The sequence below is a fragment of the Molothrus aeneus genome, chromosome 6 (assembly GCF_037042795.1).
Source record: "Molothrus aeneus isolate 106 chromosome 6, BPBGC_Maene_1.0, whole genome shotgun sequence".
NCBI classification, from domain to species: Eukaryota; Metazoa; Chordata; class Aves; order Passeriformes; family Icteridae; genus Molothrus; species Molothrus aeneus.
In genome coordinates this window covers 61,142,478-61,164,338 of record NC_089651.1, presented here as the reverse complement: position 1 = coordinate 61,164,338, position 21,861 = coordinate 61,142,478, and the positions used below count along the sequence as shown (strand labels likewise).

General features: G+C 38.5%; 1 protein-coding gene across 1 annotated transcript in view; it reads right to left on the bottom strand.

Moving 5' to 3' along the window:
* Window positions 1-312: 312 nt before the first annotated feature.
* NIN (ninein) overlaps window positions 313-21,861 on the bottom strand; it is a 65,656-nt gene continuing 44,107 nt past the window's right edge. Inside the window, exons 23-31 of the mRNA XM_066552582.1 lie at window positions 20,856-21,002; window positions 19,919-20,080; window positions 18,926-19,075; window positions 18,276-18,374; window positions 17,108-17,168; window positions 14,387-14,570; window positions 13,675-14,266; window positions 5,122-5,235; window positions 313-4,024 (exon numbers count right to left, since the gene is read on the bottom strand). Of these exons, the coding sequence (XP_066408679.1) occupies window positions 3,821-4,024; window positions 5,122-5,235; window positions 13,675-14,266; window positions 14,387-14,570; window positions 17,108-17,168; window positions 18,276-18,374; window positions 18,926-19,075; window positions 19,919-20,080; window positions 20,856-21,002 (1,713 nt within the window). The 3' untranslated portion in view covers window positions 313-3,820. The remainder of the gene's footprint in view (window positions 4,025-5,121; window positions 5,236-13,674; window positions 14,267-14,386; window positions 14,571-17,107; window positions 17,169-18,275; window positions 18,375-18,925; window positions 19,076-19,918; window positions 20,081-20,855; window positions 21,003-21,861) is intronic.

The window sequence follows — 21,861 nt, the reverse complement described above, 5'->3', positions numbered from 1 at the left end:
TTTTTATGCTTCAATTTCATACTTTCATAATGCAAGAAGCTACTTTTTCAGAGCTGTCAAACCATCCCTTTTATTATTGTGTATGCCTTTGATACTACATGATGTATTTACAACATCCATGGGAAGAGCAGCTGTGGCTGCCCCTGGATCCCTGAAGTGTCCCAGGCCAGGCTGGACAGGGCTTGGAGCAGCCTGGGATGGTGGAAGGTGTCCCTGCCCATGGCAGGGGTGGGACTGGATGGGATTTAGGTGCCTCCCAACTCAAATTATTCTATGATTTTCATGTTGGACAAAACCCAAAAGACACAAGTATGCATTGTACATTAATGTATTTTTTATGCTCATTATAAATAATGTATCAGTTGCTTCATCTCTTAGCTTTACATGATGTTCTAAGGACAATATATTACACCAGAACAAAACAAACTCAATAGAAAAAAAATAATATACATTTGTTTTCCTTTATACACAAGTTGTTTGTCATGAAACGACACTGAACAGAGATTAGACAGGTAAATGATGGAAAACCTGAGTGACAGGGATGGCATTTGCTGGAAGTAAACAAAAGGATTTTACTCTTGATCAATCCAGACTGTTCCCCCTGCTATACCTAACATATAACCTGGCTAAAATAAAAAATGTTAATATCCTTTTTCTTTCCCCAAGCAGAATTCAAACAACTCCATTTTTCCTTGTATTTAAAGTACCACTTGGAGCATGTCCCACCAATGTAGACTTTTAAATTGTTCTAAACTGACAAGCAGCACTTCAGCTGCGTGAATTTTGTACACCTCTCTTTAACTTGGGGTCTGTCCCCTTCCAAAACCCCCAACCTGAAATGTCTATGTACCTTTATTTTCACAGTGATTCATAAAGTAAGAGTTGAAAACATTTAAAACACCTTCTGGTAATGAAGTAGTTCATATCTGACATGGCAGGACCTATTGTAGGAACAAGGCCTAAAAGTTCAGTGATTTTTGACTGCAACAATAACATTAAATACTTTGGTTTTTTTGCCTATTCTGCATAGGAGACACATTCATGCACAAAACACCCCTAATGCTTAATAAATTATGTGTTTCTATGCTTATTTTCAGTAGCCTGGACTATGTAAAACAGCTGCTTCTCTTCTGAGCTGACACACTGAATTCAGGAGCAATGTGACACCCGTCTGGAAGCAGCTCTGCCTTTCTCTGGGATCCCTCCTTTTGGGAAAGGATTGTCCTGAATTGTCCTGTGGCACCCCAGCCACTACAGTACAGGAAGGCAAAAGGCACTTCTGAGAATTAATCCACACAAATCTTCCAGCAAAATTGGAGTTTTTACCAACAGGACGTTTTCCTCCTCCTCCTCTCTCCTGTAGTTAAATTGTTTTTTTCTGAAGTTTAGTGAAAGAGAAGTAGAGCAAAGTAGGATAGGGGAGAAAGGGAAAAGCCAAAAGTCCCTTTTCCCTATTTCTGCTTCTCCCTTTTTGGTGCTGTGCTCTAGCAATGTCTGTGTTTGGTTTATAAAAGCCTGGTAACTACCAGGAGATTAAAAGAATTAGTGAAATAGTCCAGCCTTTAAATTGAGCAACATGAAAGTAATTGCACAATAATTTAAGTGAAATATTCATTCCTTCCTTTTAGACTCTGGTCACAGACACAAGTAAATCAAGGTCAAGGTATGAAGTAGTCTTAAATTGTACTAGATAATAATATTTTTTTCCAAATACAGTTCTGAACCTAATTTCTTTTGTTTCCTGGAATTTTGCTAATTTCCAGAGCATGGGTTTAGGGTGTGCTCAGTTCCCACTTTGCCAACACACAGCCCTGGTACCCACACAGAGATTTATTATCATGTAACTCAGGCCACTTTGTGATAAAAGTACCAAGAAATCACTACTTCAGCTTTTCAAACCCCCAGATTTCTATCAATTTAAGACATTTCCAGTTTGTGAAAGTATTTTTGCAGCCTCTGAAAAATCTGTAAATCCTTGAATTTGGGATGACTTGGAGAAAACTCCACTACATGCAATTAGAAGAGCACAGCAGTGAAATAATTGATGAGGACTCCAACATGATGTTATTCCATGATTCTATTTCCATTTCCACTTTGTTGCCTGCACAAAGCAATAGAGGGGGAAAAGGAGGAGGAAAAAGTCCCTTTCTAGTGACTAGAGTGTTTCCTGTGTCTAGTTCAGTCCACAAACCCTCCAAAACTGGCAAGTAACCCCAGAGGCACGGGAACATCCTCTCAGCCACATCAGTACATAATAAAATTCATTTTCCATCTGCTCCTGCACAGCTTGCAGGCAGTTTCACCCCAGTTTTTGGAGGAATTTTGGCTCCTGACACAATGATCAGCTTGCCAGTGATCTCTGAGACAAAACACCTCTTCCTCCCCCTCCCAATCGCTTGCATTTCAAGAGGTCCAGTTTCAAGCATTCCAGAAGGGCCCCAGTTTGATTTCCAATGTTTACCTGTGTCTGCCTGCTCTGGGGAGGCAGGGCAGGACAACACACACCCCCTTGAGCAGGCAGGCTCTGACCCAGCTGCTTCTCTGGCAAACCCCTCTGTCTGGAAGGTGCTCCCAAAAATGTTCATTTCTCCACTCATCCCAAACCTTGATGCTCCTCTTCAAGTTGGGTAAGGAGTACCAAGGAAATACTCAGCCAAATCCAATTTGTTTTATCCTGCTTTCCCTCAGGGGTGTTTTCCTCCCTCTGCTGACATTTATACTCACATTTATAGCTGAAGGAAGCTGATTTAGGCTGATGCTCCCTGAGTTCTTCATGATTACACTGAATGTGTTTCTTCACAACTAATGACAGATTCTGCACTAGGATTAACACCAAAGACAAGACTTTTCCAAATGATTCCTCAGGTCAGAGCAAATGCTGCATTCCTGGCAAAGCTCCATGCTCATGAGGGCTCCAACACAGGATCCCACTGACAAAATCATCCAAGTGCCCCCCTTCATTCTTCTGCCAGCAGTTTAATAAATACACTGCACTGCTTTACTGAATTTACAAATCACATAAACAAAGCTCCCATCTTTGCTTCTGTTGAGTGACTCGTCCTTGGTTTAACTTATTTCCATCTACAAAACCAGTAAGGCCTCTACAATTCAGAGTTGTCTGGCAGCACAGCTTTAAAAAAAAGGAAATAATAGTCTTTATTTGCTAGTTGGGAAATTTCTTCAGATGAAATATTGTCACACTTAGTTGGAGGCAGTAGTCTAGTTCTGTATTTTAAATAAACCTCTTTTTTTTCCTGAGCTCTGCAGAGAAACAGTCATGAAGAACAACCCAGAAGCCTAATGAATAATTGCTTTAGAGAAAGCAGAATCAGTTCACAGGACACAGCCCATGGCAGCAAAATCTTGCCTTCAATAACATTTTTGCTGACAGTGTTGAAGACTGACCCATCAGCATTTCTAGGTTTGGAGCTATTTTAGAAAGCTGAAAATATTGTTAAGTTTTCAGTTCAATAATCTGAGTTTACTTTAGGCCTTGGCTTCAATCTAAATGATCCAGTACAGGAAATTCAGAATTTGGATTTGAAAAGAAAGTCAAGGCATCAAAGTAGGTTAACCTAGAAAAATACAAGTTTGGGGTTTTTTACATAGTGATGATTATTTTTAGGCAAAACTTAGCAGAAACCCAGTTTGGGAACCAACAAAATTCTCCTTTGGTAGTGTCCATTTTGGGAATCAGCTCTGTGCTCTGTGGGGAGGCATTTGTAACTGAAACTCATTCAGTAAGAAAAGGCAACGCAGTGAGAAGCTGAAATACTCCCATTTCAGTAAAGTGCAGGGGCTGGGACACACAGCAGCTTTGCTATGACCTGATCTCTGGGCTGAAGGAGGGGGAGGCCAAATTCTTCACTATTCTGTTGAGGTTGGCAATTTTCTCTTCCAGTAAATAATTTTTCCTCTCTGCAGTTTTCTGCCTCTGCTCTGTCACCTCCAGAGCCTTCAGCAGCTGCGCGTTCTCCACGTAGAGATCCTTGACCATGGCATCTGCCTTGGTGTTCTTGGAAAGCTGGGGTGGCAATGGGACAAGGGACTCAGCAAAAGGCAAAGAAAAACCCCAGAGGAGGTGGGGAAGTGAATGTGTCAATTATAGTTCAAATATCAAATTAATTGATAATATCAAATATCCCGGCGTCTTCAGAGATGCTGTGGAAGTTTTGAGACTGGAAAGGCTTTTTAAGGAGATGGGGTTGGTGACCCTTGGTGTTCTTGGAAAGCTGGGGTGGCAATGGGACACAGGCACTCAGTAAAAGGCAAAGAAAAACCCCAGAGGAGGTGGGGAAGTGAATGTGTCAATTATAGTTCAAATATCAAATTAATTGATAATATCAAATATCCCACTCCTCTCATTAAAAACCCAGGGTCTTTAGAGATGCTGTGGAAGTTTTGAGACTGGAAAGGCTTTTTAAGGAGATGGGGTTGGTGACCCTTGGTGTTCTTCAAAAGTCAGGGTGGGAATGGGACAAGGGACTCAGCAAAGGGCAAAGAAAAACCCCAGAGGAGGTGGGGAAGTAGGTGAATGTGTTAATTATAATTCAAATATCAAAGTAAAACCCCACTCCTCTCATTAAAAACCTGGGGTCTTCAGAGATGCTGTGGAAGTTTTGAGACTGGAAAGGTTTTTTAAGGAGATGGGGTTGGTAGCAGAGAGATTCAAATCCATCTTGTCAGGTCAATTCTCCTTTACACCATTTGTCCTCTAAGGATAAATTTAGTGCACAAAAGAATCCACAAGCCCAGTGATCCCACAGAGATACTTCCAAAAACCCCAAAACCACATCAAATAAAGGATGAATTTAGGGCAGGAGACCTTAAAGAAATCAATATTTTCTCCTCAGGAAATTATTTTTTCCTCCTTTTCTAAGCAACTTCTCCAGTTCGCATCCTCAGCTGAAATTTGATTTTTGTTTCTTGATTTAGGAAATTGAGGAGTGGATTTAGTCCCCAGTTTAGAGTTTTATGAATTTTGGACAAATATGCTGTAGTTGAGCTCAGAATAAAATTAAATAAAACCACTTTTAACTTTATTCTGAACAACAGCTTGGCAGCTTTTACTTTTTTTAGAGAAGGAATGGGGAAGGTTTGAGGAAATCCAAAACCACTTACTTGTTCTTTCAGCTGATTTACTTTATCTTGGAGAAGCCTCTTCACAAGCCTTAATTTCTGCTCCACATCCATCATTCTCTCTTCCATCATTTGTAGGAGCTGCTCATGACCCTCCTGGAAAGCAACATTTATGTGAAAAATCAGTTAAAAATCACTTCTCATTCAGCAGTCTGTTTTGTTTTTCCACTTCATGCTCAAAAAAATTGGTGGCCATCCACATTTCAGTCTGCTTTAGAGCAAATAAATTAATAAACCTTTAATTAAAGCAAAATATTTATGGCAACACTTAAAGGACACTCTCAGCATTCCACTGGGTTTTCAAGCTAGTTACATTTGAAATCAGCAAATCAAGGAAAAATGATATAAAATTCTAACTTTTGTCTTGTTTGTGACAGAGCTGGATAATTTCCTTTTCTTGTTCTTTGGTGCTGGCAAATTTCTGATGAATGTGGAAAACAAAATGCCAATTTAATGGTTTTAGAATAAAAATAATTGAAGTTATAAGGTCATATTGACAATGTAACTCTCCCATGCCAGAGACCCCTTAAAACTGAGTCACGTCCAAAAGAAACAAGATTCCAAACTTCATTTTTTACATCTTTTTAGGTTAGTTTTCATAACCCTAAAGTGGTTTTTCTTCTTTTTCTTCAGCAAGGTGACAGTGTAACTAAAAGCATCATAATTCTGTGGCATGTTACACGAACACCTGAGGGAAATTTTCCCAAATAAATAGGAAACATCAGGAATTACAAAAGAACTTGAGTAATATCCAAAAGAAGTAGGATTCCAAACTTCATTTTTTTACATCTTTTTACATTAGTTTTCATAACCCTAAAGTGGTTTTTCTTCAGCAAGGTAACTAAAAGCATCATAATTCTGTGTCATGTTACACAAACACCTGAGGGAAATTTTTCCAAATAAATAAGAAACATCAGGAATTACAAAAGAACTTGAGTAATATCCAAAAGAAACAGGATTCCAAACTTCATTTTTTACATCTTTTTACATTAGTTTTCATAACCCTAAACTGGTTTTTCTTCTTTTTCTTCAGCAAGGTGACAGTGTAACTAAAAGCATCATTATTCTGTGGCATGATAAACACGAACACCTGAGAGAAATTTTCCCAAATAAATAAGAAACATCAGGAATTACAAAAGAACTTGAGTAATATCCAAAAGAAACAGGATTCCAAAATTCATTTTTTTACATCTTTTTAGGTTAGTTTTCATAACCCTAAACTGGTTTTTCTTCAGCAAGGTAACTAAAAGCATCATAATTCTGTGTCATGTTACGTGAACACCTGAGGGAAATTTTCCCAAATAAATAAGAAACATCAGGAATTACAAAAGAACTTGAGTAATATCCTAAAGAAACAGGATTCCAAAATTCATTATTTACATCTTTTTAGGTTAGTTTTCATAAGCCTAAACTGGTTTTTCTTCTTTTTCTTCAGCAAGGTGACAGTGTAACTAAAAGCATCATAATTCTGTGGCATGTTACACGAACACCTGAGGGAAATTTTCCCAAATAAATAGGAAACATCAGGAATTACAAAAGAACTTGAGGGAAATTTTCCCAAAAAAATAAGAAACATCAGGAATCACAAAAGAACTTGTTTGGATTTAGGAACTTTGAACACTGACTGCAGGAAATTTGAGACTTGATTTTAATGCTGGTTTGTTATTCAAATTCCAGGCAGTCATTTGAGGAGATCCAAGTTTGAGAAAGCACCAACCCAAACCAAAACACCTTCGAACCCAAACCCATCCCACCTGTGGAGGAGGATAAATTAAAATTTGTTTCAGGCAGGGAGTTCCTCATCTAAAACCCTACAAAATGATCCCCCTGGGGGGCTGATTTAATCTCACTCAACATTTTATTCGTTGTGGCATCAGAAATTCAAATCTGTGGAGGAGGTAATGTGATAATCTATTTTTCTGAAAAAACTTACGTTAGAGTCACATAGAAAAAAAGAGTTTTACTGTGGGGGTGGAGTGGATATTTTTCTGAATGAATGGAATTTGATTGGAATTCAAAACCTTGGAATTCACCATTCCACTTTCCACTGGTTGCAGGAGTCCTGGGGGAGTAATTATGTGGAAAATAAGAATTAGAGAGGTCTCAATACCTGTGATCCCTGGTTTTTTGCCTTAAATATTCTCACTTCACATTATTTCATGTTAAATGGGAGAAGTCAGCTCAGACAGCAGCTTTAAGGTCATTAAAAATAGGAGAAAAAAGATCTTTACAAGCAAACAGCTGGAATGGTTCAAGGCTCCAACTAGAAAAATCACAGGCCTTAAAAAGGTGTTTTGCTGAACTGTTAAAAGTATTAAAATCCTAATTTAATTAAATTAGGATTAAATAAATTAATTAAATCCTAATAAATTAATTAAATTTTATTAAAATCCTAGTTTGAGACAAACTAAAAACGATAGCATTTTTTCCAATAAACAATAATTTTCCCTTTTTTACTTTATGGCCACAGCAGTAGAAGATCCCTCATTTTCTTAAATTTTCAGGTACATCTGCTAAAGAAAAGCTGAGTTTCTGTACTGTAATACATCCCTACCACAAATATTTCCCAGAAGTCCTGGTATAACAATGTTCATTACCAAAGAGAAATATTTTGCCTAAAACTTGTTCATTCTTGAAGTAGAAATTAATGACTTCCATGAAGACAAGAGACATTATGGTTAAAAAAAGATTTTATTTTTCATTTACATCAAAAAAAGTCATCTTTCCCTGTTAAAAAGTTTATACATCTTATACAAAAATGCAGTATAAATACCCCAGGTTTTCTTCAACTCTCATATAAAATTAGTTCCATTTGAGAAAAATAGGCTCTTTCCCATACTGAACAACTGCACATTTTAAATAACATAAATAAAACCCGTTTGTAACAAATTTTAAAAAGCTTCTGGAAGCTTCTGAGCTTTCACAAAATAGCTTCTAGACAAATAAATAAGAAAATAACACTGCGGAGACTTTTTTTTTTTGCTGGTTTTTTGAGAGAAAAAAAGAAAAAAGGAAACAAAAAAGAAAAAAGGAAATGGAAAAAAAATGAAGGGAAAAAAATGAAGGGAAAAAAAGGAAAATGAAGGGAAAAAAAGGAAAATGAAGGGAAAAGAAAGGAAAAGAAAGGAAAAAAAAGGAAAAAAAGGAAAAAAAGGAAAAAAAGGAAAAAAAGGAAAAAAAAGGAAAAAAAGGAAAAAAGGAAAAGAAAGGAAAAAAAAGGAAAAAAAGGAAAAAAAAGGAAAAAAAAGGAAAAAAAAGGAAAAAAAAGGAAAAAAAAGGAAAAAAAAGGAAAAAAAGGAAAAAAAGGAAAAAAAGGAAAAAAAAGGAAAAAAAAGGAAAAAAAAGGAAAAAAAGGAAAAAAAAGGAAAAAAAGGAAAAAAAGGAAAAAAAAGGAAAAAAAAGGAAAAAAAAGGAAAAAAAAGGAAAAAAAAGGAAAAAAAAGGAAAAAAAAGGAAAAAAAAAAAGGAAAAAAAGGAGAAAAAAGGAAAAAAAAAGGAGAAAAGGAAAAGAAAGGAAAAGAAAGGAAAAAAAGGAAAAAAAGGAAAAAAAGGAAAAAAAGGAAAAAAAGGAAAAAAAGGAAAAAAGGAAAAAAAGGAAAAAAAGGAAAAAAAGGAAAAAAAGGAAAAAAAGGAAAAAAAGGAAAAAAAGGAAAAAAAAGGAAAAAAAAAGGAAAAAAAGAAAAAAGGAAAAAAGGAAAAAAAAGGAAAAAAAAGGAAAAAAAAGGAAAAAAAAGGAAAAAAGGAAAAAATGAAGGAAAAAAGGGAAAAACTGAAGGAAAAGAGGAAAAAAGGAAAAAAGAGGAAAAAAGAGGAAAAAAGAGGAAAAAAGAGGAAAAAAGGAAAAAAATGAAGGAAAAAAGGAAAAAAACGAAGGAAAAAAGGAAAAAAACGAAGGAAAAAAGGAAAAAAACGAAGGAAAAAAGGAAATAAAAGAAAAAAAAGGAAAAAAAGAAAAAAGGGAAAAAAGGGGAAAAAGGGGAAAAAAGAAAAAAAAGGGAAAAAAAAGGAAAAAAGGAAAAAAGGAAAAAAGGGAAAAAAGGGAAAAAAGGGAAAAAAGGGAAAAAAGGGAAAAAAGGGAAAAAAGGGAAAAAAGGGAAAAAAGGGAAAAAAGGGAAAAAAAAAGGAAAAAAAAAGGAAAAAAAGGAAAAAAAAAAGAAAAAAAAGGAAAAAAAAGGAAAAAAAAAGGAAAAAAGAAAAAAAAAGGAAAAAAAGGAAAAAAAAAGGAAAAAAAGGAAAAAAAAAGGAAAAAAGGAAAAAAGGAAAAAAAAAGGAAAAAAAAGGAAAAAAAAAGGAAAAAGAAAAAGGAAAAAAAAAAGAAAAAAAGGAAAAAAAAAGGAAAAAAAAGGAAAAAAAGGAAAAAAAAGGAAAAAAAAAAAAAAGGAAAAAAAAAGGAAAAAAAAAAGAAAAAAAAAAAAGAAAAAAAAAAAGGCATTTGATCCTCAAGGTTCTCAGCTTATGCCAGTTCTGTGATTTGTGTCTATCAAGGCAAGGGAATGGGATCAGAAGCAGCCAGGGGTTCAGAGGTGCCCAATCCTGCGGTAGGAATCTGCATGCACTGCTCGCTGCTCCGGTAGCAGGGCCTGGAGAAAGAAGGGAAGGGGCAAACTTCACCCTGAGATCCAGGTTCTGCTTCCAAACATCAACACTTCCAGCCAAAAAAAATCAGCACAACAGGCAAAGCAAGCAACACAGGACAAAAGAAAAAAATAGATGCACACAAAGAGAAAAAACATGCAGGGTATTTTATATTTTATAGCTGTAAATATTGATATCAGCACTACACAGCTGGGACATGGAGGGGGTGCTTTCTGCATCTAAGGACTCTCATCCATGGTTTTTAAAAGATCAGTGGCAGTGATTGAGGTAGCAAAGCTTTTTAGAGGAAATCCTCCTCTCTCCCTCTCGAAAAATCTCATTTATAGCATGAAAATCTCATATAATATATATAAAAACTCACAGATTGCCAAGCTTTTGGGAAAAATGTATCCGGACATTATATATAAATATTACCTATATTGATATATATATATATTTTATCTATATATATATAAAAAATACCTCACAGATTCCCAAGCTTTTGAGAAAAATGTATCCAGACATTATATATAAATATTACCTATATTGATATATATATATATATTTTATCTATATATATATAAAAAATACCTCACAGATTCCCAAGCTTTTGAGAAAAATGTATCCAGACATTATATATAAATATTACCTATATTGATATATATATATATTTTATCTATATATATATAAAAAATACCCCACAGATTCCCAAGCTTTTGAGAAAAATGTATCCAGACATTATATATAAATATTACCTATATTGATATATATATATATTTTATCTATAAATATATATAAAAAATACCTCACAGATTGCCAAGCTTTTGGGAAAAATGTATCCAGATATTATATATAAATATTACATATATCGATATAGATATATATATTATATATATATCTATATATATATTATATAGATATATCTATATATATATATCTATATATAAAAAATACCTCACAGATTGCCAAGCGTTTGGGAAAATGTATCCAGACATTAATACATAGATATTTAAATATTTAGATATTATAATGTATAGATATTTAAAATATATCCATACAGATTGCCAAGTGTTTGGGAAAATTGTATCCAAACATTATATATCAATTTAATCTAGATATTTAAAATATATATATAAAACCTGACAGATTGCCAAGCATTTGGGGAAAATGTAGCCAAACATTACATATATTTTATATATATATATATAAAACCTGACAGACTGCAAGCAATTGGGAAAAATGTAGCCAATTACATATAAATATAATAGATATATATTTAAATATATATTTTATATATATATATAACCTCACAGATTGACAAAAATTTGGGAAAAATATAGCCAAACATTATATATAAATATATATACATTTGGGAAAAAATGTAGCCAAATACTTATATATAAATATAATATATATAAATATTATATATATATATATATATATATATATATATATATATATATATATATATATATATATATATAAAATATATATATATTAAATCTCAGATTGCCAAGCATTTGGGAAAAACGTAGCCAAACTGGCCCTCCTTTGAAAACTTTGCATTTCTATGTCAAACCTTGTTGCTTTTCCCTCAGAGTGAAGAAGCAGCTGGTCAGAGGTGCCATGAAATTTGAAATAAAGAGCTGTACAAAGGGGGAACTGAGCAACTCAAATATTAATCAGTGCTAAGCAAGCTTTGGGAAATATTGGGTAATTACCAGGCTCCCAAATTTAGTTATTGAGAAAGGGATATGAGGTAATCACAGCACTGGACACAGCAGAAACAATCACTGGAAATTCAGGAGAGTCCAGGCAGGTCAACACAGTACAAACAGCTCAGGAGTTATAATTTTTATTTAATTTAGTGAAATTTCAATATGGAACAGCAGCCTTTGGGTGAGAATAACTCAGGCCTGACCGTAAAATGAATGAAAAAACCACAGACAACCAGGATCAAAAAGCAATGAAAACTGCAAAGCAGGATAAACACAAAATAATTCCATTAAAACAAAAAAAAAAAAAAAAAGGGGGGGGGGAAACTTTGGATGCCTCATTAGACAGGAGCTAAAAAGCTGCAAAAAGCAAAGCAGCAAAACTGAATTATTTATTTTACACATGGAGACAGCCTGACCTTGTACTCACTGGTGAGAGGATGGTGGAGAGGGATTAGCATGGAAGTTTTCAGGGTGCTAAAGGGGACATCAAAAGGGACATGAGCTCAACTAAATGTTAAACCCTAAAAACCAGGATGGCAAAGAAAAATCAACAGAGATTCAAGCAGGAGGTGCTCGTAAAGTGGAGACAAATAAATCTGGCTTTGTTTAAAAGTGCAGGTTTTTAATAATGATTTAGAAAGTTATGTAGTAAAAAAAAAGGGGGTTATAAAGCAGAATATGCACTCATTTTAAGGAAAAAAATTAAAAGGATTAAGTGTGTTAGTGCATTGACAGCACATATTTTTAAAGCCTCTCTAAGTATTTTTAAATTCCCAAAGCTTTTCCAGGAAATGCAGGAGCAATTCCTCTCTAGAACTGCAAGTTCCAGGACGGGACTCGTTTGCAGATTGTTCCAAAATCTAAATTACAAACTCATCACTCCTAATGCAATCCCAGCATATTCCATTTGCCACTGCTGCAATATGGCTTTGATTGATTTTTAAATTAAACTGCACATTTTGCTCCCCATGGTATGGGAACAACTGCATCAGCCTGTGGTGATGCACTTCTGAAAAGGAACCTTATAATCAATTTATTTCTACTTAACCTGAAATGATTGGCTTTTGTTTTTTTAATAAAACATTTTGATTTTATACCTTTCTCAAAAAAAGATTTTACTCCAAGTTTTGGATACTTTAAAAACTGGTTACTCTGCCTATACTCTCTCCATAATTCCTTTTTTTCTGGAATACCTATTCCCACATTCAGAGATTTTTGAGCTTCAAAGTCTTGGTATTATTATTATTATTACTATTATTACTACTATTATTATTATTTTAAAGTATAACTGCAATCCAAATTTAAAATATAAGGGGGGGTCTTTTTTTCCTGCTACCAGATGAATAAATAACAAATAGTATTTAATCTAATTTATTTATCTAAGTGTAAATCTAAATAAATACCTAATCTAAAATAGGTAAAATACTAAATATAAATTTAGGTTACTTAAACTTTACCTTACCTTTTCTCACAAGGTAAAGCTGGAATATTATTTTAAGACATTATTTGGCCTGAGCCAAAGCTTGAGACATTTAGAGATCCAATTAGTTTGAAGAAAAAGATCATTTGGAAATTTTTATATGGCAGATGTAAACCTTTTTATTGCCTAGAATTCAGTTTTACAAGGTAAAAAATTAACACTAAAAGCGAGTGGATGAATTAACCTTCCTTGGAATTGGTTTTCCCTCAGAAATGTTGAAGTTCCTGTACAACAGTAACAGTGTCTTGTCTCGTGGCCAAATCAGGAAGAAAAAGGATTAGAAAAAACCTTAGAAAAAAAGGATTAATTTGTGTTCTGCTCTGCTACAATTGACACAATTCCGTGTGACAGCAACAGCCCAAATTAGGATTTTATGTGATGGATGCCTGTGCAATATTTGGTGTGGTGTATTTTAAAAATAATAGCTCTAGACAGGGTCATTAGGTAAAGAAACAACAAGAAAAAAAGCCTCTATAAACACTTACTGCACATGGAGCAGAAGGAGAAAAGCCAGTTAAGTGTGGATGGGAGGGGTTTGATCTCAAAAAAAATAAAGAGGACTTGAGAACAAAGCTCTGGCTGATGCTGACCACACCAACCAGCATTTTTACACACATCCTTGCTGCCATGAAACTTCACTTTTGAACTGGCATAAACAGAGAACGGATCTCACCAGAATAAGAAACAAAAACCAAACAAAAAACCCCAAGACAACCAAACCAAATCCTTTAAAATTTTCACTTTCAAGGCGAGAGGGCCTTACCTGCTGCATGTTTGTCCCCGAGGGTCTGCTCTGGAGCTCTTCCTGGAGGTGCTGACTCCTCCTCTCTGCCTGCAGCAGCTGCTGCTGGAGCTGCAGGAATTGTTCCCTGGGCACCGTGGCACAGCCTTGCTGCTGGGAGCTCTGGCTATGCATCCCCCTGGCCTGGAGCATCTGCAAAACCCCAAAATCCAGCATCAGCACCTGCTCCCTCTGCGCCAGGAGCATCTGCAAAACCCCAAAATCCAACATCAGCACCTGCTCCCTCTGCTCCAGGAGCATCTGCAAAACCCCAAAATCCAACATCAGCACCGGCTCCCTCTGCGCCAGGAGCTCCTGAAAAACCCCAAAATCCAACATCAGCACCTGCTCCCTCTGCGCCGGGAGCTCCTGAAAAACCCCAAAATCCAACATCAGCACCGGCTCCCTCTGCGCCGGGAGCTCCTGAAAAACCCCAAAATCCAACATCAGCACCTGCTCCCTCTGCTCCAGGAGCATCTGCAAAACCCCAAAATCCAACATCAGCACCTGCTCCCTCTGCGCCGGGAGCATCTGCAAAACCCCAAAATCCAATATCAGCACCTCCCCAGAGCATCTGCAAAACCCCAAAATCCAGTATCAGCACCTGCCCCAGAGCATCTGCAAAACCCCAAAATCCAGTATCAGCATCTGCTCCCTCTGCACCAGGAGCATCTGCAAAACCCCAAATCCCAACATCAGCATCTGCTCCCTCTGCGCCGGGAGCATCTGCAAAACCCCAAATCCCAACATCAGCACCTGCTCCCTCTGCGCCAGGAGCTCCTGAAAAACCCCAAATCCCAACATCAGCACCTGCTCCCTCTGCGCCAGGAGCTCCTGAAAAACCCCAAATCCCAACATCAGCACCTGCTCCAGAGCATCTGCAAAACCCCGAACCCCAAAATCAGCACCAGCTCCCTCTGCTCCAGGAGCATCTGCAAAATCCCAACATCAGCACTTATTCCCTCTGCCAGGGCTGCCCCAAAAGCATCTGGAAAACCCCAAATCCCAACATCAGCACCTACTCCAGAGCTTCTGCAAAACCCCAAACCCCAAACCCAGCACCTGCTCCCTCTGCCAGGGCTGCTCCAGAGCATCTGCAAAACCCCAAATCCCAACATCAGCACCTGATCCCTCTGCTCCAGGAGCTTCTGCAAAACCCCAAATCCCAACATCAGCACCTGCTCCAGAGCTTCTGCAAAACCCCAAACCCCAAAATCAGCACCAGCTCCCTCTGCCAGGGCTACCCAGGACCACCTGAAAACCCCAAACCCCAAAACCAGCACCTGCTCCCTCTGCCAGGGGTGCCCCAGAGCATCTGGAAAACCCCAAATCCCAACATCAGCACCTACTCCAGAGCTTCTGCAAAACCCCAAATCCCAACATCAGCACCTGCTCCCTCTACCAGGGCTGCTCCAGAGCATCTGCAAAACCCCAAAATCCCAACATCAGCACCTGATCCCTCTGCAAGGGCTACCCAGGAGCACCTGAAAAACCCCAAATCAGCACCTGCCCCCTCTGCTCCAGGAACATCTGCAAAACCCCAAATCCCAACATCAGCACCTGATCCAGAACTTCTGCAAAACCCCAAATCCCAACATCAGCACCTGCTCCAGAGCCCCTGAAAACCCCAAATCCCAAAATCAGCACCTGCTCCCTCTGCCAGGGCTGCTCCAGGAGCCCCTGAAAACCCCAAATCCCAAAATCAGCACCTGTTCCCTCTACCAGGGCTACCCAGGAGCACCTGAAAACCCCAAAATCCCAAAATCAGCACCTGCTCTCACAGCCAGAGCTCCCCAGGAGCCCCTGAAAACCCCAAAATCCCAAAATCAGCACCTGTTCCCTCTGCCAGGGCTACCCAGGAGCAGCTCCCAGATTTTTTATGTGCAAGGGAAACAAGGCTGGACTTGGTGATAGAGGTGACAAAAGATGGAATTTCACACAAAGGAAGCTGGGCTTTGATTCATCATTTCAGGCCTGAATTATAAAATCACTGAATTTTGGATGAATTCTTATCAAAGTTTAGCTGGGGAGCTTTAAGTAGCAATAATTTCCCATTTCAAGGGGAAGGCTGAAGTTGTGCTGATTATTGTGCTGATTATTTCCAGTCTTTAAGGAACATTTATCTCTGCTATTACCCTCGAAATTCAGTATATAACACCCTACAGATATTTCCTAATATTCACTCCTAACTGTGGAGATATTAAGAGCTAAGCCAGTCACATGGAATAATTTAGAATTTTTCCAGACTAAAGCAAAACCCAGGTAAGTAACTCACAGCTGGAAGAGTTAATTATACTAAAAAGGACCAGAAGTGGACAGTAAAAATCCCTGATGGGTCAAACAAACTCATTTTCAGCTGGAATTTGTGTAGAATTAATAATTTCTTCCCATAAATAAAGAAAAAAACAGGACCATAAAGGTCCTGTTACCTTAAAACCATTCCTCTGTTCCCTTAGGAAAAGGTGTATAAGATTATCTAGGTGATTTTAGCTTTCCTTTCACAGCTGATTTTAATTCCCTTTCACAACTGGCAAAATTATCCATTTGGATAATATTTCAGTTACTGACTTCATCTCTAACTGTAAATATTTTTCACAATGCTGCAGCTCTTCTGGCCCTGTTACCACCCCTATCTCTGCTGGTCCAGGTAAACAGAACATAGGTTTATAAATGCTTGAAAATAAAACTATTTGTACTTTTAAAAGCTATTTAGGGGTGCTTTTTGTCTGTAAAGGAGCTGTTCTTTCCCTGACAATATAAACAGTGAAAATAATGAGCTTTTGGTGGGATTTCTTTCAGGATTCCTGTCATGTTGTGAAGCACACAAGTAACTAATGAGGAAACAGTCAATTAGTGTTAACAGCATCTTAAAAATAATTACTAATGAAACAACAATGGGAACAATATAGCCCTGCTGGATTCATCTGTGGAAGAAAATGGAACAATCATGAGCTTGCTAAACCATCAGGATGATGCCAAGTGGGATGAGAAATTAATTAATTTCAGGAAACATTGGACAGTCTCGTGCAGGAGTAAACATGCAAACACCTTCAAGCCTCACAGGCAATGGGGGAGCAGGAAGCCACTTTTCATTCTCCCACTTCCAATTTTAATTCTTTTGGAATTAAAATTCCAAAAGAATTGGGAATTTTGGGTGATTTCTCTCCATTTTCATGGCAACCCCTCAGGAACACACAGCTCCTGAGGGTACAGAGCCACAGTGCACAGCACAAACCACCAAGAACCTGTGCACTGTTCCAAAATTGACATTGAAATGAATAGTGGCTTCTTTACTTAAGAGATGCATGGAATAAAAAGAAAAAAAAATTCATTAAAAAAATGAATTCATTAAAATGAATTTTAAAAAAATGAGTTTCTCCATGCTATGAGGGTACATGAAAAATGATTGCTCTACCTTCACACACTATTTCAGAGAGAGAACTGCCCCCTTCTCTGCTAGCTCCAACCACTGAGCTCTAGCCAGGTTAGCCATGGACAAAAGGAGAACAGGCACAAAAGAGAGAGTTAGAAACCACACATCACTGAGTGAATGCTGCACACACCTGCTGGGAAAAGGTTACCTGGAAGAACAAAATCCTGCATGGTTGAAATTCACATTTCAGGAGAAAAGGCAATCCCTGGCTGGGTGTTTGTGGGTTTGGGTGTTTGGCATTCTCCCAAAGCTTAATTAAGACTATGTAAATAAATTCACAGGGAACAGAAACAGTCTTTTCATTAACTTGTCAAAATCTCATCTTTCCTAATTAGGTTTTTTACAGTTTTATTACTAATTACATAGGATTTTCAGCCTAACGGCTCCCATTTGGTGGAAAACATGAAGCCATCTATAAAGTGTTATAGAAGCCTCATCTAAAAGATGCTTTGACCTATGGAACAAGTCAAAATTGTAGGTTTTTTTGGTTTTTTTTAATATTATGTTTTAAACTCAAATCCAGGACATCAAATTTAGGCAAGACTACTGAGAGAGAGCTTGGAGGTCTGGGCTGACCTTATGGGATGCACTAAACACAATTAAATTGCCCATTCCTATAAACAAGAACTCCTAAATTTTGATGATCCATCTCCAGCAGAACTTTTACAGCAGCTTTGGGAAGAATCTCCACTAAAGTTTTCACTTGTGCCTTTAGATTAAGAGTAAACGGTGTAAATTGCTATTTTTTTCACTATTTAGATAATATTAAGCTTAAATTCAGCAAATTATTCACAGAGGAAATAAGAACAGGTTTCTACATTAAGAGCAGCATCACACAAATATTAGATAGGAAATTTGAGGTGACATGCTTTAGGAAGAAAAGGGGAAGTGTCAGCCTTGCCTCAAGTACAGAAACAAATTTCTTTGCTGTTTGATTTTCCATCTGAAGCCATATGTGAATTATGACTAAACAAAACATGCTTCAGAGAGCAGGATGTTTGCCACACAACTCGGTCATGAAAGAGGAGGGGTCCATTCTTCTAGATTCAATTACTTTCCTCTGTTGCTGCACATCCATAAGTTGTTTTAAAAGAAAATAAATTCAATAAAACAGTGATAAAGGCCCACAGTCAACACTGATTGAAAATACCTCCATTAACTGATCATCCAGCTTGACTTGCTTTTTTCTCAGCCCTTCATTTTCTGAGCTGCTCTCCAGTTCACGTTCAAGAGAATTCATCTGACTGATCTATCAGAGACAAAAAGTTTCCTTAGAAAAGCAGCAATTTCTCCTTTTATCTGTTTCCCCCCCCCCCCTCAGGAACCATTGAATACCAAGACAACTCAAGTCTAAAAATCAGGAATATTTGGAAAAGTGCTTTGCTGCAGGAGCTGTCTCACAGCAGATGCAGAGCCCTGTCAGCTCCTTCAGACACAGATTTGTGAGAGGCAAAGAGCACAAAATCCACAGCAGAAGAAGAAAGTTACCTTAGCTGAGAGGCTGGTGTAATTCTGTACCTTTCAAACCCAAGCTGCACTGAAAATTAGCTCCTCTGTCCATGTCTGGTTTAATTTTTATAGTTGATAGGTGCAAATTAATGCATTGTCCACGGATTTGGGGGTTTTGTTGGCAGAAAGTTTATTCTAGGGAAGAATGGAGACTCAAGGGAGGGACTGCTCACTGCCTGTCCATGTTCAACACTTCAGATACAGCTTTCTGTTTCAAGGGATATTTCAAAACCCCTTGAGCTTCTGAGAGATGGAATGGACTGATTTGTGTGTTCACCACCCAAAACTCACCTTCCTGTTTGCAGATGACAGCTCCTTCTGAAGCTGCTCGCACTCCCTCTTCAAGCTCAGCTTCTCCTGCTCCATGGCTTTGACAATCCCTGCCTGGCTTTGATGCTTTTGGTGCTTTAGGGAGAGGATTGTGGACTCCAGCTGTCGGATCTGAGGAGATGGGAGATGAACAAATGGCAAAAGATGTTCCAGATAGTTCCACTTTATTTAAAATACCAGCTGATTTTGGGCTCACAGAATCTCAGGGTGGTTTGGGTGGAAAAGGACCTTAAATCCCAACCCATCCCACCCCTGCCTTGGCAGGGACACCTCCCATTATCCCAGGCTGCTCCAAGTCCTGTCCAAGCTGGCCTTGGACATTTCCAGGGATAAAGGAGCAGCCACAGCTTCTCTGGGCAATTCTGGGATATTTCTGACATCTTGGCCTTCTTTCCCTTTGCCCTCCCCATAATCCACTTGATACTGCAAGCCAAGAAATTGCACAAGAAGAATGTTAGGAATATTAAGAATCTTTTTGTTAACTTGAAGTTGGACTGAAATCTTTGACAAGGGCTACCAGGATTGTCTCTTAAAGAAAAGAAATATCCTGAGAGTGTTGTGGAGTCTCAGATGTTCAATCCCTGCTTGGATTGTGATCTATGCAAAAGGGTCTGAGTGACCTCCAGAGAATTACCAGGGTTGGACAAGAATTACCAGGATTATCTTTTAAAGAAGAGAAATATCCTGACAGTGTTGTGGAGTCTCATTCTCTGGAGAAATTCCACAAGAAGAACGTTAGGAATATGAAGAATTTTTTTGGTAACTTGAAGTTGGACTGAAATCTTGGACAAAGGCTACCAGGATTGTCTTTTAAAGAAGAGAAATATCCTGAGAGTGTTGTGGAGTCTCAGATGTTCAATCCCTGCTTGGACTGTGATCTGTGCAAAGGGGTCTGAGTGCCCTGCAGATCCCCCAGCCCAGCCCTGCTGTGATCTCCCAGCCTGCCCAGGTTACCTTTTCCCTGGAGTGAGCCAGGTCTGTTTTTGTGCTCTGCACTTCCCTCTGCAGCCTCTCGTTGTCCTGCCTGAGCAGCCTCTGCTCCTGCTCATCCCAGGGGATGGGCCCCTGCTGCTCCTGCAGCCCTGAGGGAGGCACAGCCACTTCCAGAACCAGGTTCTTAAGACAGACAGAATTGCAGGGTTAGGCCTTCAACAAAGAAGCAGACATTTGCTCTATTCAGGTGGGGTTTAGGTGGATTTTCAGTAAGTGCAGGCTCCAAAGTTGCAGCATTCCCATCTCCCTCCCAGCCCACTCACTGTTTTCCCTTAAGAAATCCAATGTGCAAATCCCAGGTGCTTCCCTCTACTAAAACCATGGATAATAGCTGTGTGCACAAGGAGTGCACAGAGTTCAGCAACACAAAAAAGGCAATTTGTGCTCTCCTTAGAGCCAAACAGAACTCAGTATTCTATATTATGCACTAATAGCTGTTAATTTAGCTCCTGTTGTACAATTCTGAGTCTCTTTTCCACGTGGACATTAAATATTCCTTAATTACATGGCAAACAAGCCAAATTAGTGACTGAATTCATAACAGCAATCCCAGGACTGCTGTCTACAACCTCCTTCAGTTACAAATCCTCATTAGCTGAGAGGTTGGTGTGATTCTGTACCTTTCAAACCCAAGTTGCACTGAAAATTACCTCCTCTGCCAATGACTGGTTTATTTTTTATAGTTAATAGGTGCAAATTAATGCATTGTCCACAGATTTGGGGGTTTTATTGGCAAAAGGTTTCTTTTAGGGAAGAATGGAGACTCGGGAGAGGGGGACTGATCATTGCCTGTCCACGTTCAACACTTAAAATACAATTTTTAAAAAACAGCTTAAAACCACATTATGTCCACTATCCACTAATTCCAGCTACCCCCTGAGATGCCTGAAGCCTTTACCTTTTCACTGGTGCTCTGCAGCTGTTTGTGCAGTGCCATCACTTCTTGTTTCAGACTCTCCTTCTCCTGCTGCGTCAGCTGCAGGTCGGATTTCAGCCGGGACATTTGGAGGTTGGTGCTCTGCAGAGTTTCACTGAGGCTCTGAATCTGGAAAGAGCAAGAGCACAGTTTGGCTTTTGCTGGATCAGGATTCCCTGTGTGGATCAGGTATCCCAGGTGTTTAGGATCTCTGATGGAAGGAGTGAAGTTAAAACGTTGATTTCCTCCTTTGAAAATGTCAAATTGAGTTTATTGCTCTCCACAAGTCCCTGACAGGAAGGTGGAGCTGAAAGGGGTCAGGCTCTGCTCCCAGGGAACAAGGGACAGGATGAGGAAACAGCCTCAAGGTGTGTCAGAGGAGGTTTGGATTGGATATTAGGGAAAACTTCCTCGTGGAAAGGATTTTTGAGCATTGGCACATCTGCCCAAGGCAGTGGTGCAGTCCCCATCCCTGAAGGGATTTAAAAGCTGGGTGGATGTGGCACCTGGGGACATGGGGCAGTGGTGGCCTGGGTAGTGCTGGGGGAACGGTTGGACTCAATCTTATAAGGATTTTCTATCCTTAAAACTCTATAATTCCAAATGATTTTCCAACTTCCTGTTCCAAGCTCCCAGCCACCCACTTTGAATAGAGCCACAATGCTGCATTCACCAGAAACATCTTCCAGCCCTGAGCATTCACTGAGATATCCTGGAAAGAAGCTTTCCCTTGAATTGTTTCTTCTTCCTGCTCCAGAAATGCTCAGCCAAGCAGGGAACCACTTGATCCCATCCCTGCCTGGGGAAGGATGAGCCTGCACCAGGACAGAGGAGCAACAGCAGAGTCTCTGCAGCATTTTAGGAATCACCAGGCAGAGGGAATTGGCAAAAGTAGCTTGGCTGTAGAGAGAAAAACCCCTCCTTGTGTTTAACAAGTTTCCTTTTGTCCTCTAAGAACATCTCTGTGAAAGCCCCTCAAGCAGCCATT